Here is a 26,467-nt window from a genome sequence, read left to right as displayed (position 1 = left end):
CAATGTTTCCCAGCAGGCACAGTTTGCCTGGACAAATTTGCACAAAATAGCCTTATAATGCAGCAAAACACATCCTGGCATTTTTAGCTTCAAACAGGCAAAACTTAAATTCCTCTCCTCTCCAGCACCGCTGTGCCCTGTAAGGTCTTGAGAAGTATTATTTTAATTCATCAGAAGCTTTGCCACGTTAAGGGAGAAAAGTCTTGAAAGATTTTCAGAGAACAGAGTTTCACAAGTGATCGGAGAAACTAGAACTATATAAATACTCTAAGGAAAAAGACCTTCCTGTAAATATTAAAATAATAAAAGCAGCAACTACATTTCACTTCTGCTCACAAGACTTTAGTATTTGCTTTCCGGAAATAACAACCGTTTTACATTTATCTTGTAATATCCTCAGGGTCCCAGCAGTGAGCGCTGTGCAAACACTGACAGAGTTGGTGTCCTGCCTCTGAATGTCATTACAGCAGTAAGCTGACTGCCAGGGATGTTTCAACAAGCAGTGATGGAAAGCAAATGTTGGTTTTGCAGACGTGAGCATATCTGCTGGAAACCTACTTTAAAAACTCCTGGGCACCTACCACAGAACAGGGACTACACCACGTGGATTTTATCTTAAATCAATACCTATTAAAATAAATTTTACAAGGATTACAAGAATTCTTCAAATACTTTCAGAACACATCCTCATTTAAAACACATATTGCTCCTTCCCTGCTTAAACCTTCTGCCCGTTCTCCCTCCTCCTTATCCCAAACCTCTGGGTCGCACCTGTGAGGTTGAGCTCACTGAACATCAGCGTCAGTCTCTGACGCGAAACAACGGCGGGGCTGCCCGACAGCCAGCTGGGGCGCCTCTGGGCTTCGGCGGGCGGGCGGGCAGGGCTGGGGCAGGCAGGGCTCGGGCAGGGCTGGGGCAGGTAGCGTTGACGCAGGCAGGACTGGGGCAGGCAGGGCTGGGACAGACAGGGCTGGGGCAGGCAGGGCTGGGGCAGGGCTGGGGCAGGGCTGGGGCAGGGCTGGGACAGGGCTGGGGCAGGCAGGGCTGGGGCAGGCAGGGCGGGGGCAGGGCTGGGGCAGGCAGGGCTGGGGCAGGCAGGGCTGGGGCAGGCAGCCGCTCCTCGCGGCCGGGAGGTGGCGGTGTTGCCCAGGGAACGGGCGGGCTCGGCGGCTCCCGGGCAGCCGCGGACACCGGCCCTCCGCTGGGTCCGGCCCAGCGCCTTTCCCGGCCTCGGAGGTTCTGACCCGAGTCCCAGCTTAGCGGACGCTGCAAGTGGGAGGCGAGGCCGGTGGCATATGAGATGGAGCCCGCACCTGTTCTGAAAGCACCGCTCATGATCTCAAGATGTAACTAGTTTTGCAGATAACGGCAGTAAACACAGACTCCAGGCAAATGGGAGCAGGCACCATCCTCTCCCTCCCTGCCCGGGAAGAAACACAGGAAAGCGAGAAATGATGGCTCCACTTAAGTCACTCACAAAGTACAAGAGAAGTGATACAAAAAGGTCCCAAGAAACCAACACTCAGAATTACATCAGTGGAAAACACAACAGGTCACACCATCAGGTTGTACCCAAGAACAGGCGTGGAAAGGCAGAGGGAGGAAAGGCCTTGTTTATCTTCTGTTTATTTTTCACTTTCACCTCAGGACCACGCATTTGCGAGGAACACGCTCAGATGTGTGATGCTCCTGGTTTTCCTCAATGAGTCATGAGCATCTCACACCAACAGTCCCTGAGAAATACGGCAACAGAGCGGACTCAGTGCTCCGAACCTGGCACCATCAGCCCGGGGAGCGCCGAAGAGCGGCGTCCCTCGCCTGTCCCAGCGCAGCCAGCTCACCTGCCTCCTCCCACAGTGAAGTCAGGAAATATTTGTAAGACCTAATGGAAACGCTGAGCTTTTTACTGTGCTACAGACAGTGCCTTTTATACATGTATTCAACTCTGTTTTACTGGGGAGGCAAACGAAAATCTTCATTTCTGTGGATCTCAGAAATGCAATTACTTATAAAAGCCTGGACTCAAGGAAAAGACAGATGAACATCAGTAATCTGAACTACTTCTGTTGGCCCAGAGGAAAACAAGCCACCCAAAACCAAAGGGCTTAAAGTTATCACCTCACGAATTAAACTGAATCACTTATGAGAGAGGAAGTGTAAGCAATGAAAGATACAGAATGAACAGAAGTTTTGAAGAAAAAAGTTTTGAAAGTACTACAGCTAATTCATCTAAAGAACGGTACAACAGAAACAAGTGAAGTCAGTTCCAAAAGAGATTATGCTAATCCCATGGGAAAAAATGACACAAAAGTCACTTCTCTCTAACAAAATGTTTTGTCGCATACAGAAATGAGATAATAATACAGGAATACATGGCTTTGCCTCTGTATACTCATACAATCCCTCCTCAGGAGCACAGGTCAGAGAGTAATTTGCTGGATTGCTCATGTATGGTCACTGCTGCAAGAACAAGCGTGAAAGTGATGTGTGGAAGAAGTGGGACTGGAAACCCTGCTGTACAAAAGCAAGGTAACTCAGTGATGGCTCATCATGACACCTGATTAAGTATAACAATACTGAAAACATGTAGTAATGTTATAAATACTACACAGATCTCAATACAAAATACTTTTCCAAAGGCCATATGAAAAAATTACAAATCTAATCAACTCTGACATAGCAAATGCCTCCGAAGTAGCCTTGTATTTTCTCTGAAAACATACAATTAGCAAGTCCCAAAGTGAGAGTTATATTGGAAAAAAAAAATTGTCTTTGGTGGGCTACTGGGAAGCCTTTAACTGGATCTGTTATCTCAGGACAGGTATGTTGCTACAGAGCTTTGGAAAGACCACACAATGTTCCTGGAGGTCAATTATACAGCTGAAAATAAGTGTAATAATAATATTCAGGTGTCTCTCAGCACGGTTGTAAAGATCAATGAATTGATGTCTACCTAGCAGTTTGAAAATATGAAACAACATATAACTTCACATAGTGTGTGTTGAACATTTATACTAATTCCTGCCAATGAAGTTCCCCAGTCCTACTCTCCTGTGCAAAGTCTCTCCTCTGTAAATGCTCATTTTTGGTTCTACTTTCACAGACTGAAACCTGTCAGTACCTTGCAAATTTTGTCAGCATTATGCCCAGAGCAAACCACAGCCGGTCTCAAGGTAGGTAACTCAGAATATTGTTTCCAACCTGAGAGAACAAATTGAAAGGCCAATATTTACATTCTCTTGCCAGCTCACTCACAGACTGCCTTGTGCAAACACGACCAGTCTATGCCTAGGCCATGCAGATTTGAAACTAAGATAACCATTCAAGTAACTTTACAAGATATTACTCAGCATGTGTTTTGTACTGTATAGTACTAGGCAAGTCCCTTTTGTCGGGCCCACAGATACTAAGCTCATTCAGTCAAGGACCATGTCCTTTATTTGATGCATTCTTCTTACAACATTGTACAGCTTCAACGCCCACAATGAGCTCACACAGCTTCACTCCGCGACTGTGACTACCTGTGCTGCAAACTTTAAGCAAAGGCTGCCAGATTATGGCTAAACCAGCAATTAGCTGCCAGGAGTTGGTCCAGTGAGAGAAGAGATTAAAGCAAGAGCTGATATTTGCTTCTGAAAGTTATGAGGGTCATCTATGCCTTTAAATTTGAAAACACACAGAGATGCATGTCACAGATGTGGAGATGACTGCCTTATGATGAAGTGCAGTACAGCATGGCAAATTATTGACTCACTTCTTAAAGAAGCATCTCTCACACCAGTTACATCTCACCTTCCTTCAACATATCCTTCCAGTATTCAACGTTGCAAGCCACAATCAGCATCTCCAGCTTTCCCTTTATGTCCCATGGAAAATGAAAACCTTTCTTCAAATTACACCTATACAACCCCAGAATGCTGGTCTAGCCAACTGACTGTGTTTCTGCCAGGGATGCTTTTGATCTTGTGACTAACTTCCTTTAGATTTAGACCTGGAACTCACAAACAACTGGTTTAACAGGAACAGCTGGTCTTGTGAGGCTTCCCTGAGGATATCAGTTCCCAGCATACAACAAGCACTTAGATCCATCAGTCAAAACCAATATCATAGAAGCCTCCAGAAAAACACAGAAAAGGCCCATAGACTTGTGGTCCTGTGAGTACACCATAAACAGATCAAAGAATCATGACAATTTAAACAGTACAAGATACATATTTTTAACTGTTCTCCTGCTCTTCCTCCAGCCTATAGAAAACAGAACTGAGGTTTCCAATCTACACAAGTAAGTCAAGAGAGAGCAGGTTTATCCCTTGTTTGGAAGGTAAACATAAAATGGCAAGGATGTGTTTATTTCATGACCATTTCAAATGCAAGTTTGCAGAAAACTGGCTGATTCAGGATATGCAATCAAGTCCAGGAAGCTGAGCAGTGAAAGCAAAGCAGAAAAGCACACAGCAGGCTTACCATAGGCAACAAAACTGCAGTTCTCAAACATTTGCAGATGCTCAGGAGATAGGCAGCTGTTGGTAATGCCCCTCTCAAGCACTACTTGTAATGATGGCCAGTTTATGCCTTTTGAGCCACATGGCACTCAGGAAGGTCTCAAGTGAGGTTCCCATCCTGAGGGACTTCCTTGCACAGGAGCTTCTAGGTCACCCAAATCCCAGACTGCAGGAGTGCCTGCGCTGCTGGAATGCCATCGGAGCCAGCACAGGGAGGTGGGTTCCATGGGAGGCCATGGGCACCTCCACCTGCTAATTGCTCTTCCAACTCTTACACTTTTGAGGCTCATAAACGGGGTCAGGAACTTGGCCACCTCCAGCCTTTTGGCATGATTCTGTTACCCACTCTTTAGAACCAGAGTTAGTTACAATAGCTAGCCCAGGGAATGCTGTGAACTGTCACCGCATCAAGCTGTCCTGGCTGGCCAAGAGCTGGCCAAGGGTTAAGTTCTGGTACTAACGAAGAATATAATTGCCTTTAAACACAGGACCAGTTTGACCGCTAATTAATTCCTCCTGGAGGAGACCAAGAACTCCATACAAAGCCCACAACACCCCTTGCCGGCGCACATGCTAATGAAAATAGCCACACTGTTGGTGTGGTTTAATTGCTTTCTTAGTATTAAAATAACATAAGCTGAACTATAGCAAAAACAAATGGCGGGGTTTATCACCTTGCTGTTATCCTTTTTGTGGGAAGGCTATCAGTGGCTATCAGGAATGGAGATAAGTAGGTTCCCAAGCTGGCTTAGATTCAACTAGATTTTTTTTTTCTCTGAAGTTCTCTTCAATATTATCATCTGCTTATTAAATGCACATTTTTGTCTTAGATGTATTTTGAAGTAATTATATAGATTATGCTTGTTTAGAATGCTCCCTTTTATGAAACTAAATTGTTGGGTATTTGTATGCTGTCTGCAATTTGGTACTCTAAAGTAATAATTCTGAGAGCAAAACAATGCACCTCCTTGCCCGCTTCTCCTTTTCTTCTGCCTAGTTGTTTGCATCCCTTTGCCTCCCTGAATACACAAAGGCATGGACATTTCCCTCAGATGATTACTGGACCATGGTAGCCTAATAACCATTCATGCTTCTGAGAATCTCCCTTAGATAGATTTGTTACATCTTTTGACTATAAAGGATGCCAACCCCAGACAAAATACCAATGCAATAGGAAGGTTGTCTTACAGACAACCTTTCTGTATTTTTAAAAGATGATGCTGGACACAAGTTTCAAAAATGCCAAAATTACTTAGACTCCTTTGTTCCATTTTCAAAACAAAAGGCCCTCAGGAGCCTACATCCTATCGGATTTCAGCAAATATGTATTGGCATAATAGTTAAAGTCATTTTCTAACAGCAGACTTACCTTTTGGAAGGCCCTTCAAGTGTTTCACCCAGCCACGTAGACATTGGAGGAGCCTGCCCTTGGTTTCAAACATCCAACTCTTTCTTGAGCTGCCATGTAGTCCCAGATAAAATTTCATAACTCATCAGGTAGTTTCTTTTCCCTTTACAATTCATCAATGAATATTTTGTGAAACAGATTAAGATTTCTGGGAAAACCTGTGCATGTTTTTTCTCTAGTTAGAGTTTAATGTATAATTATACATTTTAAAAAGCCATCCACAATGTGTGAACATTTTAGTTCATACACAGTAAAATAAGCAGCTATGTAATTCACATCAGTGTTCCAGCACTGCAAAGATTTCTTCTAAAATGATCAATGGTATGTATCAAAAATCTTCCCTTAAGGGTAAGCAGATAATTTATTGCACGAAAATCATCATTAATGCAACATTAAAGGGACAAAGCACTCTGTAGTTCACATATTTGACAAACTATAAGCTACACACTTTAGACCCTGGTGGACATTTGGGTTCTCTGGTACATTCCAGGCAGATGTATAAATTCAAATTTTTTTTTATTATTATTTATTTATTTTTTTTTGCAAAGTGCCACCATTCAGCATAATCCCAGTCAAGCATAAAAGGCTAAAAAGCATCTGTGTGACAAGTACCGCCCAGAGATGAGAAAATAGGAGTGATAGCAAGTGGCAAAAAAAGGTTAGTACAGCAGAACAGGTTGAATGTGTCCAGGTGGAATGTGTTGGGATAAGAAAGGGAAAATCATTTCCCTGAACTGCAGGAAAAGATGAAACCTTCAAGCATGCCTAAACACTAAGGGTGAGATGTCCGGGCTGCTGAAGGTAATCAGGGCAGGATCCTCCTGCAGAGAGCAGTTGGCTCTCCATGGCACTAGCAGCAACTCCAGCTATGAACACATGTTCTCGGCCAGACTCTTAATCTTCAATTAAGTAACTGAGATGGTTACTTGACTGTCACTTACTATATTTGTCAGGTTAGAAGCAAAGGACTACTTTAAATATGTACATGTTAACCTGAGTCAAACACTCAGGTTAACCTTTGGTCAAACACTCAAATCCAGCTCTATGAGAACATACTTTTGTCTATGTCACACACACAATGTAGAAAGTACATTATGTGCACATGTATAGGATTTTACACATGGCAATGTAAAATGCTAAAAAAATAAAAAAAAAAGTCATATTCCAATCTACTTCCTAGAAGGCTTTTTCATCTTACTGTGAGGTCCAAACATTCATTCTGCATTTCTGAAAAATGAAAATACAATCAAATCCAAACAGAATAGCAAAACATTTGGCTGCCTTCTCCCCCACTGAGTCCCTTCTAGCACACAGCTGCAGACTGAGGAATATCCCATCACAGTACTGCTATACATGGCTTGTTTTTCCTATATGCTACCCTAGATATCCACTACAGGATCCATGGCCTGATAGAATATTGGCAGGCGTTGGTTTGACTCAGACTGGTCATTCTTACACATCCCTTAGAGTCCACATTTTGCAGTTCATACCTGCTAAGTTGTTCCATGTTAGTTAAGAGACTCATCTCACAGAAATCTTCTGTATCCTCATGTCTCATTAGGCAAGACCAGTCCCTTCAGCAGCTGCAGGTTATGAGGAAAAAGCCAGAAGCACGAGGGAAGGGACACAACTGGAAAGAACATGCCTTATCTTCTGTCCCTCCTAGCACCTACAGGGAGCATGCAAAAGTATTACCTTCACCATAATGATTCCAAGGGCAGCTGCATGCATGGGCGTCCACAGCAGCCTGGCTTCACTAGAAGCTATTTTTTTAAAAAACTAGTATTTCAGAAGAGATCCTGCAGGTCTAGGCTCTAAAGCCCCTTCAGCAAGTTCTCACCCGAACTTGCATATTATCAGCCCTACTTGGCAGATTTGACTATTTGCAGAGCAGGTTGTATATTACCCAGTGCCCCCATAACATACTACGAAATTAACCATCTTCAACACCAAAAGCTTAACCTATCAAGCTCAATAATAAAAAAAAATACAAGTTTGTGTGACAAAAATTGCAGCTGCCATTCATGTGAATGTGCAAGTCTGTATTGGCTTCCTTTAGAGGCAGGGACAGTGGAATTCAATACTACCACTCAGTAAAAAAAGTTTGCTATGCAACGAGACAAACCAGGATGAACTCTGCAAGTGACTCCCTCTCTTAGCAAATGCGCAGAAACAGACTCAGAGGCTCAGTCAGGCTGATCAGGCACTGCCAAGTGACACAGCTGAAGAGCAGATGCTACCTTCCTTTAATTTCGTAAAGCCAGCAAGGTGGCTCAACAGACCCATGCAGACATGACGCAAACCAGCTGCAGGTTTTACCTCTCACTGTGACAGCATATTAATCCATCTCTCTCAGCACCACCTGCAAAGGACGCTCCTCCTGTTCTACAGGGCAAACCTCCAGGCCCGTATTAACAATCACTGTCACCCAGAGGTAGCCTGAAGTGAAAATATGTAATTGCAAGTGACCATAACAATCAAGATGTGATGGCTTTTCAACCTCTCCTCATACCCCCCTGCCAAAAAAGCTCCCATTCCTACATGCTGTCTTGCTGCACGTGACCTGCTCTGATGCTGAGAAATGTGGACTCTTGTAATCTGTCTCTGCCCAGGATACTGCTTGCCATGTCTCCATCCTTCTCACAGCCATAGCAAAGAAGGGGAAAGTCTTGTACCTATGTCTCCATGTTCACCTGCACTACAGCCTTCTTATCTAACACCAGGCAAGTCACCTACTCTTTATCTTCACTACTTGTATGAATGGATATAATAAAACCTCAGAACGGTGCTGTCAAACTGCACAGTTTAGCAATGTAAAACACAGAAAGCCCATCTGAAACCACAGGCAAGGAGCTCAGCTGCTTGCATCTGGCCTTAAATGTCTTCATTGCTCAGTTAGGGTGGTTAGTGCACGCTTTTATTCCTGGGAAATGAAAAGCACTAGAAACACGCAAAGTCTTTCTGAAAGCACCACTTTGATAATCATCTATGTACCTGGTATGAAGGTTCTGAGTGGCTGCTCCAAGCACACAAAATTACAGAGAAGAAAGTGGGAAGCTGGAAGGAGAAAGAGGACACCAGAAGGTAGTGGGGACTAATGGTACCAAGCGCGGAATGAAATGATTGCGGGCTTGAAGCGAAGCGCAGTGGATGAGGCTGCACAGAACCTGTGAGGTGGGGGGAGGCACCACACACAAATGCAAAAAGAGTAGACAGGGACTGAAGGGTCAGCTGGGAGGAGGAGCAGGATTTCTTCATTTTAAAAAAGCAGCATTTTTTAAGGGTGCTAGTAATGCAGTACAGATGCAAATTTCTAACAAACTGCACCTAAAGTGGGCATTTCCTTTTCCAAGAACAGACTAGCCCAGGAATCCCAGGAAAGAGCAGTAGGTGGTGACAAACCCAGGCTTTTCTAAAAGAACTTTTATTTCAGCAGCATGGGCCCTAACAGAGTGAACCCTACTTTACAGCAGTCACAGACTGACAGACCTCCAGCCTGACACTGTACACACAAAGTCTTTTTCCGTAGTCTGGTACTCTGCATTCTGGTGTGACTTTTCCAGCACTCACACAATCTGCTTTTATACTGTTGGTATTATTTTGAATCATATAATCTAAACCTCTGTTTCAGAAATTGTCTCGTGGCCCGAGACTATTTATAAGAAAATTAACGCAACCCATCCCTGAATCTATCCAAACTGTTAACAAATCCTTGGACTGCTGAAGCAAGATAATGAAATATAATTTAATCTTGACATTTCTGGATTAAACAGTTGACAGGAAAGCACTAGAGGACTCTGTGGCACAGAAGACAGTTGTTTCCAGAGCTCTGCCTAAACTGACAGAGTCTAGACGTTATCAATGAGAGCTCGACAGAGCTAGAGAAGCTTGTCACAGCAGAGGAGGGAATCCACATTTTAATAATTCAATTAAAGAATGCCAAGGCTGGTGGAAAACAGTGAGCTACTTCTACCTCCGTGTCCTTACGACTGCCCTCACGCTACTGTGGGTGTAATTACATAAGACACACAATCCTTTAATGGAAGGTGGAATTATTTCAGGAAAACAGCTGGCAAATTTAGAGCTAAGTAGGAGCACAGAAACGTCAGTGCTGAACTGAGAGCATGTCAAACATGACCCAGATACCTAATTAGAAGTTATGCTCAAATCTAACTTGCACAGTGCTCAAGAAGCAGGCTGACTGAATAGGGCAGAGAGGCTTGAAGTTCTCTTCAAGCTTTATGTTCTTGAGCTTTATTGCCTTGGTTAGATACTGTTCTGATCTCCTCATTCTTCCCCAGCTTTAATTTCACAACACTGACAAATTTGCCAGGGCGGAGTGGAGAATAGCAGCTTTACAGAATAACGATGCAAAGAGTCTCACCAGTGAGCTTTTCCAGGTTGCCTGAGAGCTTCTCTCAGCACAGAGAGGGGGGAGCTCACTTGGCTTCACATCTGTCCCCAGCTGATCTGCTCTGAGCCAGCACCCACCCTTGGGGACGAAGGAACCGGGAGGGGGATGCTCTCCTGTGGGGTGCTCTGGATGGTAACCCCCCTGCCTCAAGCACCCCAGCCTAATGGGCTCCTGCATCCCTAGAAAGTACTTGAGGAAAGAAAAGTGGGGAATGTAGAGAAATCCACAAAACCTGAACACCACTCTGTCTTGAGTTTATTTATGTTCACACACAGAACAAGCATCTGCAGCTAAGTCCCAAGCCACCAAAAGGATTAGCAATATAAGGGAATATAACACGTTAATTAAGAACGGCTCTATGAAAGCTAACTATAATCAGTCAAAATATTACTTCCTTAAAATACAGCACTCTGCAAGAAGAAAGCTCTGGCTATGTTTATTTTAATTTTTTCCTTATGCTATTCTCCATTGGGACAGAGAAATACAATCCTTTAAGTTTTTAAATAAAAGTATCCAAATACAGAGGAATACATTCACAGATATTTGCTCAGTTGTCTTGTACAAAAAATCAGGGGAACCTGCAGATATCTTCAGTTATCTGAATGAGTGAGATGGTCCCCACAGGACAGCCCATACAAGTTAATGGGAAAGAACGGTCTGCAAAGAAAGATTGTAACATGCCAACATGCTCTCCTACTGGAGCCAAGACATGAAAGAATGTTTGTAGGTCAGGTGTGTTTGTTAACTTGATGCTCAGTTCCTGGCAATGGGAGTAAAAACCTGAACAGGGAACAAACAAGCAGTATGTCATTGACAGAGATGGTGCTGCAATATGCTAACATACTATGTAATAAACAGAAACTCATTAATTTGTTTATGTATCATGGATAAGAACCAAAGTAACAGAGTGCTTACCAGACCCTTTCTTGATGGGCATCTTCCTGTTGGGACTTGGCGCCTAGTGGGCAAAGGGTAACAGGAGGGTCAGTGTGGTGTTCCACCTCCCAGGTGAAGGTGGCTGTGGAGCAGGGTCAGGGAGGTTACGCTACCCCCGCTCTTGGCACTAGCACAGCAGTCAATGGAAAACTTCAGGCAGTTCTGGTGCTCACTGTTCAAAAAGGTTGTTAAAAACTTGGGAAAGTGTCCGGGAGAGAAGCACAAGAAGAATTAAAGGCCTTGAAAAAGTGCTTTATAGTCAGACACTCTTTCGGGGACACAATTTATTAACCTCACAAATAGAAAGTGAAGGGGCTATTTCACTGCAGTGACTAAGTATCTTTTTGGGGAGAATAAATATCTTCAATGGCAACCATAAAAACAGGTTAAATACCAGAAGATGATCCGGACAAAGTCAGACCAGACACAAGGAACAACTTTTGGCATATTACTATTTTTTTAACGGTGACAATGATTTTTTAAAGGTTACAGCAGATTTTTCATGTCGGGCAATTTTAAAACTGGATACTTTCCTATAAGATCTACAGTTGTAGAGAGATTTAGAGGCAGGGAAACTGTATGTAAGTGACCGAACCAAAGGATGACCTCAACCTGCTGCTGCACAGCCCAACACTATGTGCAAAGGTCTCCATCCCTCCTCTGCTCACCCAGGGTCAGCCTCTCCTCCCAGGAACATGAGCTGCACTTGCAACCATTCCAGGACACACAACCAGACTTGTGGGCCTTGACACCTGTATTTATTGCTGGGCACAGGGCTGCAGTGTCTAAACTGACTCTCGTCAGCTCCCACTGGGCACCAGGCACAAACTGGTGGCAAAGCAAGTTTCTGGGGTCAGTAAACAAAGGTGTACCAACAAGCTCATTTTGAAAGGTTGGTTTGTTTCTTTGTTTTCTGGTGTATTGTTGTTGTTTTGTTGTTGTTGTTGTTGTGTTAGGGTTTTTTTGTTTGGTTTTTGATTTTTTGTTCCTTCTTTTATAGTTTCAAGTTGTGTCTTATCAACTTCTAGGGCATGTGTCATCTTCAAGCAAATCTTATAGCTCTCCAAGAAAGCAAGCTACTATGTCAAAGACCCAACACTCTTTGGAGCTCTAAATTCAACTCCTTCTACTTTAGAAAAAAAAAATCCATAATGCAATATCTATGTGGCAATGACATAAATTATGAATAAAAAATGCTACAATGCAAAACTATTAAATCACATTTTAAGCCTTCTGATTCTGTTTTTTCTACTTGACAAAAGAAATAAACTTTGATGAATACGCCACTGCCAATTAATTAATTTCAGCAACAACAGCTTTGAATAGCCTCGTGATTGAAACTTGATCACAATAGAGTAACTTTTATTTCTTTTCAGTGGCTACTACTGTTCCCTTAGAAAGCTCATCTGTCACTGTGCAATCCCATCCACAAAAAAAATATGTACAAAAATAACAGAATAAAACTTCCTATGCAATACAACACAACAACTGGATGTAAAACTTTCCACTGCTACAGACATACATTACTTTTCTTATCAGTCTTTGTTTTTGTTTTGGTTTGGGGTTAGCGTAATTAGCATTTTATATTAAACAACTTCTCAAAGTTTCTTGCACGTTTATTACTCAGTTCTAGGTAAAAGTTAATCCTGCAATCCTGGCCATATTGTGGAGGTATCTGTATGCAGAAAATTCTTATTGTGCAAGTGACCTTGTAGTGAAGTAGGATCCTGAGACTCTCTTCTTACAAAGCACACGGCCATCAAATAAGAATTAACTAAATGAAGACCCAATTGCTTAGTTTTATTTCTCTGCAGGACTAAAATATAATTTTCTTCCCTGCATGTGGTAGTGAATCATACATCAAAAATATCCAAGCTCATCAATTCACACCATACTCAAAACAAATCCATGGGAAACCAGCATGCAATTTTGAGAGATTTATCCACACAGAAAAAGAAGTTAAAGATAACACGCAAATCTGTATTATTTATCATGGTGGATATGTAAGGAAAGCCTGAAAGTTTTTTCAAGTTTGCTATTCCTGACAGAAGGTTCTAAAGCCAAATCTATGGCATTCTCGGGTGCTATGTAGTGCAAACACGTAACAGACCAAAGATCTGAGTATTTCTACTGGAACAGGCAAAATAAAACAAATTATTCATTAGCTATTCCACACAAGCCAGGTAATAGCATTTTGTCCACCCTAGTGCTATGCCAGCCCCCTGCAACTACAGCATCTTGTGGAGACATACCTGACTGTCCCCAGTGTAGCTTTTAGCAACAGTAATTTCTGACTGGTGTGTTATCTATGGCTGGTAAAAATAAGCTGGTGCACTATGTAATTATTTGTACTATTTAAAGTAAAAAACACAAACCAACCTTTTCACCTCACCCCCAACAGTCACATTATTGGTAACTTCAATGTTGTAACTGAGATGTATCATAGACAGAAGAATCATTCACCTATCAAACCTAATGTATGTGTAAAAGAATAGAAAATGATTCATGAGACCGGATTTACAGTTACCAAAGTTAACTTCTGCATTTCATTAGAACAACACATTGATTAAAGTCAGGAAATTTAAACTCCAGAACAAACTGTTGTGTTTTGCAATAAAAGCCCTTTAATTAAAATGCAAGTAAGAATCTGCTCAATAAATAGTACCCTGAAAATTACTTTTACTAAAAAAAGCCAAAGAACAATAGATAAAAATGAACAGAAAATATGCATGGAATAATGAGGTACATGTATTCACCAAACCATGAGAGGAGTTTGTTTTTCCAATGGCTGGAATGGCATCAGATTAAAGCAATAGATTCAAAGTAATGACTGCCAAACCACGCTTCAAATATTTGCTCCTTCATGCTGCTATTGATCACCATTGGGCACTTAGGTATCACTGCTTTTTCAGTACCTCGAGGTGTTATAAAAATGGTTTGTCTAAGGGTCAGACCTCCACATACGCCTCTGTTGGGTACGTGGGTTCTCAGGCACAGTGGGAGCAAAGCTGCTCTGCTGTGTATTTGATGCTTCGCAGCCCACAGGAGTGCTGGAGGCGGGGCACAAACAAAGCAAGAGGTGTGAATAAAATGCAGAACTCTGTTGGTAGAGCACACACCTCCCAAGCTGCTGTCAGTGCAGAGAGGTGAAGTACTGCAGCTTGAGTGCAGCCTGCTCAAAACTCGCATCCAAAAATCAAAGCCACGCAGTACTTATAATTAATCTCTGCTCTTTTGCTGTGTCATTCAGATCTAGAAACAAACTTTTGTAATAATGCTGCGCTTTTGAAGATAGCAAGATGAATGCAGAAAAGCATTAATCATTCATTCCCATGAATTTCTACAGGCATTGAAAGATTGTTGACTTTTCCTTTTAATGCTTTATTCATTAGCCACAATATTCCAGCAGCTAAATGTTGTGTTTCAGGATAAAATTGCAGTCAGCAACAAGAATGCTCTTAATATGTAACATTTTTTGTTATTGTGGCTCAATTACCAATTCATCTAAACACTGGAGTTCAGCGGGTAATTTATCATCAAATCTGTCTCTGTTCCAGCTTTTAGTCTCTACTGAAAGATTGAAAAGGCCTAAAAGCAATTCTTGGGAAAAAAAAAAAAATTAAACCATTTTTAATAGATCAGCTTTGTTCCAGGCTCATAGCTTTCATTTGATGCCTTCCAGCTCAGTAATTTTTATGCTCATATTTTTCAATAAGAAGAATTCTAATTTTTTGTTGTTCTAACTTCTGCCCAGGTGGTTGGAAGGTCTTGGTTTTATTTTCACTGCTGGTGACTAGGAAGAGCAGGCAAGTCACTGCAGAAAGACAAAGCTGGACCATTTGGTGATTTTGGCAATTTTTTTCATTGTATTTTTATTGCCCACAGTAATATCCATGTAGCATGATTTTTTATGCTTCCAAGTTACTATAGCTTCACTTGATGATGCAGAGGTTCAAAAGCAGCAAGAACAAGCAGGACCAGGAAAGACCTTCAAAATTATAATGTCAGGAAATGAATATTCAGGGCTTTTAGATAGTACTTGAGAGGCCATTTTACTGACTGAATACTAAAGTATCAGGATGTGTTCCGTAAGTGTTCTGCAGGGGCCCTAGCCAAATTTTAATGCACCCTCTGCTGTGATGTGCTTTTCCTCTAATGTTTTCCACCTCAGGTATGACTACTTTCAAGTGCATGGTTATGTGAAATGTCCAATTTTTGTCATTTAAAAGTGATGCTTTATGTCATTTAATCATTTGTGTGCACACATTTTTTAAGGGATGCGTAAGCTCCACGTGAGCTACACCTGAGCTGGGAGAGCACAGGACACACGCGGCCTGGCTTGTGGGGAAGGTGAAGCTGCAGAACTGAACTGTAGCTTGGGAGCAGCAGAGGGCAGTGACACACAGACACCAGCACTCCTCACTCTGCACAGCACCTACAAATACTGAAGCCTGCCCTTGTTCATTTCCAGCATTCACCACTTACCACTCTCATGCTTATTAAGAAAAATTGCATGCTGCATGCTCTTTATATGTATTTAAGCACACACATGTGCGGTTGCACAGAAACAGATTGAATATTCGCTTTTAAAAATATTAATTCTGGTTGCTTTCTCTTATTTCTTGGACAACCATATCCTATTCAATTCATCTGCTAACCCTTTTGTCCTCTGAAAATCAAATCCTCTAAACTTTTGCTTCACAAGGCATTGATTTGCCTATTAACAACAAGCAAAGAATTGCTACACTTTGGAGAGCTGATTCCCTCTTTCCCTCCCCCATTTCTCTCACCCTTTGAAAAGTAGGAAGCTGGATGCACTTAAAGGGAAAAAGGGAGGGAGGAGGGAGCTGTGGATGAAGACAGTGCAACTCTCTGGCTCCTTAACTGGGTTAATTTGTCTCCTGGCATGGGAATAGAGAGCTAGGGAGAAAGCTACAGGAAAAAAAAAATTGCAAAGCATGCGCTACTCATGTAATAGCTGACACATCTAATGCTATGTGATTCACAGCAGCTTTGAAATACTAGATTAAAAGGTATAACAACCTTCTTATTGAGGGAAGGATGGATTACATTTCCGTTGGGTGCAATTTGAAGAAGAGATGCATAAAAGAAAACATAAGTTCTGATCATGAAGCCCAGTCTTGACTTGAATTAGTTTAAATGCAACTTGCTAAGAACAATTGATTTTGGGGGAGAAATAAATGGATTTGCATGCTCAATCAGTGTTTGCAAGCCGGTTCCCACCACACAATTGCACGACACTGTTGAATTTATTGTGTAGCATCTGCTGTACTTAAATGTGGAAAGCCACCAGATTAACCCAAGAGCACATAATTTGTATCATTTATAAACCAGTAAACACACACAATTATTTTGGATACTGACTTAATGTTTGGTAAAGGCTTTTTTCTTGTTTTGCTTTTTTTAACTAAATGGGCTCACTCATGCTTAAGCAAAAGGTTGCTCATACCCACTTTGACAAATGTTCTGGCTGTTCAGGTTCAGAGACCAGTGCTGTCCTAGATCCAGGGACTGATGGTTTAGATCTAGAATGAAACCACCCAAATGTTCAGAGAGATCTGTGTCAGGCTCAGCCCTCCAGTTAGAATCCTGTGGTCAGATGCTGCAAGCAGTGGGACAGACAGCTCAGGGGAAGCCAAATCCTTGTGTATCATGGAGTCACTTGGTCCCAATGAAAAGCAGTTTCTGTAAGGCATTAAGGCACGTTCTACGCATGAAAAAAAGCACTAAGAAAGTGAACACTGTGGCAAAGCACTCGGCCTGTCAGCCTGCTCTCCAGGCCCCATGAGGGTGGTGGCTTTTGTCAGCATTGCCAGTCCTAGTCCTGCTCACCACACCACCGACCTCTTTCTTTATACAATTCCTCTGAACGGTGACCTTTCAAACCCAGGAGATTATGAGCCTGCTCTTCTGCCTTGCACCTCTGGCTGCCACATCTGGATGGGAGATGTGTTTGATCTTCTTTGAAGAGAAAAGGCAATGAATACACTCAAACCGGGACCACAGGAGCTCATCTTGCAATGGGTATACAAAATCCTTCAGCACAACTTGACTGTCCTGAACTACACCATCAGGGAACACTATCAATAATGAACTCTTTCTTTCCCAGCACTATAGGATTTCCATACTCCATCCAAATGCATTTTCTTTGAGCAAATGACATTCTGATGTGTTCTGGGACAACACCATAGGCATTTGCCAAGACACATGCTGGCTTCTTCAGACAGAGACACACGGAAGTTTAAACTTGGTTTAGATCACAAGTCTCAAGTAATGACAGGCCACCTGGCGCATTTCAGTCATACTGACAATTTCTGCTCAGAGAGGTCCGGGACAGACATGGCAGGTCAGGAGTGAAATGCACTGGCAGGGCTGTGTGCATGAAGCAGCGTGGCAGCACTTAACCCAAGCCAGTCCAGTCATGACATCACCCATCAATCCCTTCACAGCCACACAGGCAGCTTTGGGAGCGCAGCAAGGCGATGAGGGAGTGTTGGGGTAAGGTCTGGAACAGTGCACAAGTGAGGGGACGGCTGCTGGAAGGAGGAGGTATCACTCGAAATGGAGCCGTGGGGACAGGCCTGCTTGAAGTCAGGGGGTAATGGGTCAGAATGAAGTTGTATCAAAACTTCTTGGGAGAAGGGCAGAATGGTGCAAGCCTTGTAGACTGCACATCACCTTTGGGTTGCTTTAGCAAAGACACTGGTACACAGGATCAGACGGTACACAGGACCAGGAAAAAACTGGAATGAGGCTGTAGGCAGATTGGGGAGCATGAAGGAGGCTTTTTGCATTGCAAAGTTCAGCTGCTGCAGCACTGACTTCTTTCTGACTTGTTTCAGCAATAGTGTATAGGGCCAAGTCTGGATCAGTTGGAGAAGAAAGTACACACATTTGGTCCTCCTACCAAACAGGAAGTTACTTTTAAGATGCAATTGTATAGAAATCAAAAAGAAGACTAGAAAGTCAGTTTTGCTGCTGGTTAGTTTAATGAGATGTTCTTACAACAGTTTGATGACTGGGAAAATAAAGAAATGCTGATTCATTTACAGAAACAAAATCATTACTGAGGAAACTGTTTTCTCACTAAAAGAGAAATGTAAAACTCCATTTATTGCAGCAACTGCCATCATGGATGTTGGCTGATGACCCAATCTGGGCATGGATCACAGCACTACTCAATGCCTGCCCTCAGTCACTTTTACTGTCCGTTTGTGCATTGTGTTAGTGCTGTACTCTAAACTTAGCATTAGAAAACATCATATACATGCACACAGATGCCACATGGACTGGTTTCATCTTACCTTCACACTCGGCGGCTTGCCCATAGAAGAGAAGACTGAACCAAGAAGATAGTGGTGTGAAGTGTCCTCCTTTGCCTGACCTACTTTAAGCCAAAAGCCAGGGAAGAGGATACACAAATCTACTTCTAATGCAGATTAAAACGTGCCTTTGGCACAGTATCTCCACACAGACTCATCATACATTCAAAAAAGGTTTTTTCATCCATTTCCCAGATTCATGTTGTTGAGAGGGGACCCTTAATGATAGCTCCCCGAGGCTCCTTCTCCTCACGTTACCCAACGCCTCATTCACAACTTAGGCATCAGGACAGATGAAAGCAAAACACAGATGAGCCTTTTTTTTTTTCCCTGGTATTCAGACTTTAAATCAAACACCCACTTTGCTACGCTATAAGCAGAGCTGCCTGTTTAGTGTACCAAGGCACTGCTATAATGTTTCTTTTTCCTTAAGATTTAACATTTCTCTTGTGAGAAGCAATTACAATAGAAGTGCCAAGCAAAAATAAACCGCTGTTAATCACAGTTACTGTGATCTTGCCAAGTAAATCACATCTCAGTGTTGCTGTTCCATTTTTCAGGTAGAAATAAAAAGTGTGGGAGAACGCCAGAGTCTAGAAATTAAGCTCTTCCCAAGAAGGGGTCTGAGTTTTTGAAAATACAAGCTCTTCTCTTATATTAGTGACATTGAGTGGAATTAGACAAGCACTAAAATTGAGTATCTGATGATCGGAAGAACAATTCAGGTTGGAAAGATTCTCTGGAGGTCATGTAGTCTAACCTCCACCCAAAGCAAGGCCAAATGCAGTGTCAGGTCAGATTGCGCAGCTCATCTGTGCTCAGGGGTTCCTGAACAGCTCCAAAACACTGGTTCCACAGCCTCTCCAGACTACCAGCCCATGCTCAGCCACTCTGAGACTAAAAAGCTTTCTTCCTAAATCTGGTTGAGATTTCATTTCCTGCCACTTGTGTACATTGTCTTTCCTGCTTCCACCATGTGCTCCTGAGAAGGGTCTGATCCTGTCTTCTTTATAGCCTCTCTTTTCCTTAGCTTTCCCTTCTCAAGACTGAACAAGCTCAGCGTCCTCAGCTTCTGCTCAAACATTGGTGCTCCTGCCTTTTCAATTGCTCCAGCTCATTACCTATCACAAGTACTGGAATTATATACAAATTTATTTTGGTTTTGATCTCTATAGGCAGGTCTATACCTCTGAAAGAAGAAATGAGAAATTCAGAAAACTTTGGGCACACAGATGAGCCATTATTTTTCCATACTTTTCAAACTTAGAGGCTTCCTACGCTGCCTGACACATCACAAGGGAACCGCCTTCAAATCAGCTGAAGAGAACGGTACTGAGCTGTTCCCCTCCAAATCTGAGAATTTTCTGTGAGTTTTAGAGGAAGCTTTTGTTCTTATTTTGTCTTCAGCTTTTCACTATTCCCCGTGCAGTGACCAGCCAAGTCAAGGTGATGTAGTTGCAGCTGCTGCTCCAGAATGGCAGAGTGCAAGGGGAAAGCTGCCAGCCAGGGTGGTACCTAAGGATAAGTATAGTCAGCTTAAAGATGCTGCGAAGTCCCCTATTTCCTTTGAGTAATGGGACAACTTGACAATTACATCAACTGCTTAATCAACGCTATTAATATGAATATTATCAGGAATATCAGAAACTTTTTTTAGCTGAATAAATCTGAAGATATCCAGTTTGTGTATTGTAAACTTGAGATAATGGAATGAGTTTTTAAATCAGATACATGGTTATTCTCCCCAGGAATCTTCAAGAACAGTTAGTTCATACCTGCTTCAGCCATAACCTGCAATTTAGTAACAAAACTTTCACTCCTTATTCTAGACTCAGGTTTCTTTTCCACAGCAACTGCCAGTTACACTTAGTCACCACCCTGAGATCAATTTCCAACAGAAGAGCCTGTTGCTCAATAAAAAGGGATTAACTGGACTGAGCCTCATTTAAGTAAAAACTTCATTCCCCCATTTCCATATTCCCTGCCTATCACCAAGAACCCTGCAGATTTGTATTCCATCCCTGGAGCTTAAGTGGGACATTTTTTTCTGATACAAGGATATCAAATCACACTCCTGAACCAATCAACACAAGCTCGAACTCTGCTCAATCCAACTGTTCTCACAGTAAAGAGATTGCTGAAGTGCTTCAGCTCAGAGATGCTCCACTGCAGGGAACCCTCTTTGCAGTGGCCAGACACCAGCCGCACTGCCAGCATCCCTGTCGGCTAGAGGTTATTTCCCCATTATTTTACAACAGTATAAAGTCCCCAAGAGCAAGAAAGATCTTGTAGAACTGCCAGTCTTCTCTCAGTTACAGATGAGCTGCCTGCATACAGCAATGCAATCATTTGAATTTTAGTGCAGCAAAGTCTCAGCCACAGAGAAGGAAGCTCTTCACTCTTCAGAACTGAAGGAGAAACTTCCCTAAATAGACTCATCAGTATGTGTATCTGGTCTGATTCAGATAGAGACTCTGGAGCACAGAGGAAATTGTATTTACTTTGCAGAGGTAAGCAACATCATAAATTATAAGTCACAGGAGTAGCTAGATATCTCCTAATGGACAATAGTCTACCAGTAAAAAGATGGAAAACAGTAGTTTTGTATCACCATAGTGAATACTGCTATTGAGTTAGTGAAAGCAGGTACCAGAAACCCAAGTACAAATTCTCCAAGCAATTTACATCACCCTGAATGAAGTCACCATCTATCAGTGGCAAAGTTAGTTGTTGCGCTGGAAGACACTGTGTCTGGAAATACAGGTAGGAACTGTTTTGTACTCTGACTCCCAGCTCCTGCACATCTGCATTTTTGTACATAGAGCTTTAATAAAACAGTATACATGCATGAAAGGTATTTCACATTCCTTTACTTGTCTGATAAGAGTATCTGGGTATGAGTGAGAAAACATGGTTTCAACTTTCCTTCCTGAGTTCTTCCACAAGATCTTCCTACTGTCATAGGGAATGACTTTGCCTGGTTAGAGATATACATATATATATATATATATTAGTCATAAAAGCTATATAACATTTTAAAATATAACTCACCCCAAAGATATACAAAAGCTTGCTTAAACTAAACTAAGAAATCTTTGTTCAATATTTAATCTCATAAAAAATGACATGCAGGAAAAATAAGCAGAGGAAACCATTTTTCTCTTACACTCATTTTTTTTTCTTTTTGTGGCTTTAGAAGTGTATTTGCTTAGAGGCAGCAAGTGCCATCTCATGCTCTCTTCCCTGCTAACGAGGGTCCTTACCGGTGACGACGCTGGGGATTTTGGACAGAAAGCTCTTGACAGTGCGGATGGGAACTCCACCTGTTTTGTCATCTTGCATTCTCGTAATGATGTCTTCAATCTGTCAAAAAGAAGGAGAGGCTTAGTGGTTTATGCAAAATGGTGACAGTTATGTTTATATACCCTGAGTGCTCTGGAACCCTGCTGGTAAGGATGGGCTTCACATATACCATGTGTGCTACTGCACAACCACAGACCTAGACACATGGCTACCACTTCCCAAATTTAAACCCTGAGACTAGAAATCTCAAGACAATGTAGGCCAGCTTGAAACATGGTGGTCAGATACTGACAATCCAACTGCAATCGTTCGTTTTTTGCCAACCGGGTTGACACAACCATGTTGTTCAGTCTGCATGTGAATTGGGTTAGACTCTATACTGCAACCAGTGCTTCCCTTCCAGTTTGCCCCACTCTCCATTTGAATCCTTGATACTGTAACCTTGGGAGGGCTTTCATTTTCCAAAGGCTCCCAGACATCACCAATAGGCTGTGGTTTGAGAAGAGCGTGAGACAGAAAAACCACAGGGTGATTCCTCTGTGCCCCATGCTGCAGGGTGGGCTGGTGGGACATGTGTGGGGTTACCATATAAAGTACACAACCCAAAGCAAAATGATCGCAGAGGAAAACTGCTTAGATTTTCACAGCCTAGTTAACTTTTACTTCACAGGCACATACACAATCCATCACATACAAGGGAACATACAATCATCTTCAAAAGGCACAGCAATCGGAGGGTCTGATTACTAGGTCAAGGAGCTTAATCCTCCTCCTGTTTACTCTAAAATTGGAATGGATTTTTGCTCCTTTTGAAGCTACACCTCCTGTCTTTATTTGAAGGCAACACCAGGGAGAACAAAAAGCTGCACACAAACTTAGTGTGGAAATTTGCTATCTTCAAAACCCTTCTTCTTTCAAGTTAATAAGTTCTCAGAAGACCAACAAAAATAAACCTGAAGATGTTGGCTCTGTTAGCTCAAGTGGTGACTGCACAGCCCTGCCCAGGGCTGGGGACAGGGGGCCAAACCCAATGGTGGCCAGAGAGAGAACACAAACCTTCTTGTGAGCCCAACTCTGATTTTACATGAGGATTTTCTCCTCACAGATACTACAAAATGCAACCTCAGCAGAGAGATTACGTGGTTGGGAACACAGCCCATCTCTCTCTTAAAGGCAGCTTGAGAGCTCAACCAGCTCTCTTCAACTCTGGAAAGCTGGCTTAGTTTACATGTGCGAGTTATATTTCACACACTTAACACCTACATTTCAAAACAAGTTTAATTTCAAGTCTTCCTGAGGCAGCAAGACAATCCCCCTGCCAACTTCAGTCCCTGAATTTGATCACTGTTTTTAACCTCAGATTACCACTTAACTTAACTGTTCACACCTTGTTTATACATTATTTTTAAGTTAACACATGCCCTGAACAGACTCTCAGCAGGAGTGAAGTCACAAATATGAAAATATCCTGAAAGATTCAGTAGATTATAGGCGACTTTGGTACCTACAGTTGATTTGTAATGGAATAATGCTACTTTTCCCTCAACCCAAACATTATGAAAATTATTATCACCTTTTCCCCTTCACTTGGACTTCATGCAAGGTTATGTGATGATCAAAACAGCTTCTTACAGTCCAAGGATAACTGGAGGAGTAACTGCTCCTCTCAGGCTGGACAAGAAGGGTTTCACAGCACCCCATGGTGTTCAGAGGGGCCCAACAGCATTGCTCATCATGAACCCAGACCCACAGGGCTATGGCACCCCGACACCAGACCTGCTAGAGGATGGGACGGCTCACTTATCCGCAAATGGTAGACAAAGAGGGTCAGCCAGAGCAAGAATCACTTCAAGATGGCAATGAAGAAGCCTCTCCATGTCCAAATAGTTACATGTCTTCCTCCGTATGCACTTGTACCTCACATCAGAGTGAGATTTTTCCATGTGTATTACGAGGAAACTGCTCTGGAACATCTTATGAGTCTTATGTCTCCAGGAACACTTAAAGGGCTTTAAAAGCCACAAACATAAGTTTTGGTAAAACTATCGTTTTCTCTTTTTCTATTTCAATGAGAAGTTCGGAATGAAAATCAGCTAAAATAATTGTTTTGATAGAGAAAAATAAACTTCTTACTCTTTTGCTCACTGTAAACTAAAGGAAGACCAGACATAATTTATGTTATTACCACCCCAATAAAAGTTCCATTAAAAAAAAGCACAATATATTGGTTTTACTGAAACTATCCCATTTCAAGCAATCAAGCAGGCACCAGTGTCTCAAATGGGGCCATCAGTTTGTGTTTCAATCACAACTATAAAAGCCTATTGCTATTTTAAATCAAAGTAAACAGAACTGCCCTAGAGATAACTCCTCTTCAAAAGGCTCCTCCTTCCTCCTGTCTTCCAGCCTGACCACTGGCACTTTCTGCTCTATTTCTGAGCATTGAATGTTTCTTCTCTGCTCCCCTTTCTACTCAGATGCCACATCTTCTTCCTTTTCTGCCCTCTCATCTGGTCCAGATATGACTACATACATCATCCTCCTACAGCACACCAGCATTTGCAGTTTGCTGCCTGAGAGCCCGTGGGTTACAGCCTCTGGTTGTACATAGTCTTTCCATTCCCAACGTGCTTTCCTTGTGCCCTCCAGCAAATTTCTGCACTGCTCAAAGGGGACAGCATAGCCTACTCAAATAAACATTTGATGACCATTTTATCCTGTCTTCAAGTTTTAATCAAGTTTTATATAAATATCAAAAAACTATATTTAGCAATCTACGTCAAGTTTTTGTTCAGTCTACTATAAAAAGAATGTCTGACCCTTCGTATTTTGAATCCACCTAACATTTGCAGATACACCACCCTGGATCCAAATTCCTGCCTAGCTATGGAAATGTTTCATGAAATAAGTGATACAGTGACAAAGTGGAAAAAAGTGATTATCAGAGCTTGAAGTGTGGAGAAAAGCAAAGAGGGAACATCAAGCGTGAAGGTCACTTCTATGAAACCCTTTCATCTTAACTTTAAGAGAGTTACTTAGCCACTTCACTGTTAATAATTCTCCCTTCAGTTTCTGCATGTCATTAAATATCCTTTAGGCTTCCCTATCTGGCAGACAGGGAAGAAGAGTTCTTGGATAGCTCATTTAATTAGGCTAGGAAGCAGGAACGTGTAAAACTAAGCGTTCCTCATATTTATCAATCCTAAACGAGCGAGCTTCAGTGAACTAACTTCTACCCAACAAAAGTCATGGTAAGAACAGGCACTGGTTTTTTTCCACCCCCCCGCCCCCTTTATGGAGGTCACTGCTATTTCAATCTGGTCTGATTTTCACATCAGTAAAGTGAACTGTTATTCTCCCTCCTGAGTGGATTTCTAGGTCAATATCTCCCTGAGAAAGCCAGAGCAATTTATGTATCTGCTGTCACTGTTAGCTACACACGGTAATGTATGCCTAACAAACTCCTGACTGCTTGCTGACAACTCTGCTCCCCCTATTTGTCCAGAATGATTTTATTTCACATTATGCCACTTTCAATGCATTGAAAAGGGCTTTTGGCTCCGGAAGCACTTTATCAGTGGAGACAGGACTCTACAGCAGGTAGTTTATGAGACTTTACCAACATATTCTGGTACATAGAATGTGTTGAGGATTTAATGCATATGTAGGATTTGCTGGTATTCATTAGACCTTCTTTTCCACTATCAGCAATTTTGCTGGCCTAAGAAGGGTAAAGGCGTGAAGCAGAAGACATTGAATTCCTCTGTCAGAGCAGAGATGTCTATCACTGGGAGATGAGGAATCCCTTTTCTGAGGCAGGGGAAAATAAAATATTACATTTGTTGGTGTGTTATAAAAAATAAGTCATAATACAACAACAAATGTAACAATCACAGCCTGGCAACTTTGGGTCAGTGCCACACAACATCCCTACTGCTACCATTATAAGGGGGAAAACAACTCTCAACTCTGCAGTAGCTTCTGTTTCTCCCCGCACCAGAAGTCACACAGGCACCTAGGTGGCACCACACCAGCACGCATGGCCTTGCTGGGCCCTGGAAGCAGGGAAGTGATTGTCCTCCTGGACTTGGCACTGGTGAGGCTGCACCTTGAATTCTGTGTTCAGTTTTGGGCCTCTCATCATAAGAAGGACATTGAGGTACTAGAGAGAGTGCAGAGGAGGGTGACGAAGCTGGTGAGGGGCCTGGAGCACAAGTCTGATGAGGAGCCTCGAGCAAAGGAGGCTGAGGGGAGACCTTATCGCTGTCTACAACTACCTGAAAGGAGGTTGTAGCATGGAGGGTGTTGGCCTCTTCTCCCAAGTAGCAAGTGATAGGACAAGAGGAAATGGCCTCAAATTGTGCCAGGGCAGGTTTAGATTGGATAATAGGAAAAAATTCTTAATGGAAAGGGTTGTCAGGCATTGGAACAGGCTGCCCAGGGAAGTGGTGGAGTCACCATCCCTGGAGGTGTTTAAAAGGCATTTAGACGAGGTTCTTAAGGACATGGTTTAGTGCTAGAGTTAGGTTATGGTTGGGGTCTCTTCCAACCGAAATGATTC

General features: G+C 42.4%; 1 protein-coding gene across 9 annotated transcripts in view; it reads right to left on the bottom strand.

Moving 5' to 3' along the window:
• Positions 1 to 26,467, bottom strand: part of RGS6 (regulator of G protein signaling 6) — a 294,856-nt gene that overhangs the window by 80,812 nt on the left and 187,577 nt on the right. For all 9 annotated transcript variants that reach the window (XR_014184622.1, XM_082058421.1, XM_082058415.1 and 6 more), the window contains exon 3: positions 21,867 to 21,966. Coding sequence is in view for 8 of the 9 variants with exons in the window: in XM_082058421.1 (XP_081914547.1) it covers positions 21,867 to 21,966 (100 nt within the window). In the remaining variant the exon portion in view is untranslated. The remainder of the gene's footprint in view (positions 1 to 21,866; positions 21,967 to 26,467) is intronic.

This window comes from Streptopelia decaocto (genome assembly GCF_964273445.1).
Source record: "Streptopelia decaocto genome assembly, chromosome: 7".
In the NCBI taxonomy this organism is placed as follows: Eukaryota; Metazoa; Chordata; class Aves; order Columbiformes; family Columbidae; genus Streptopelia; species Streptopelia decaocto.
This window is presented reverse-complemented; position numbering and strand designations above follow the sequence as displayed.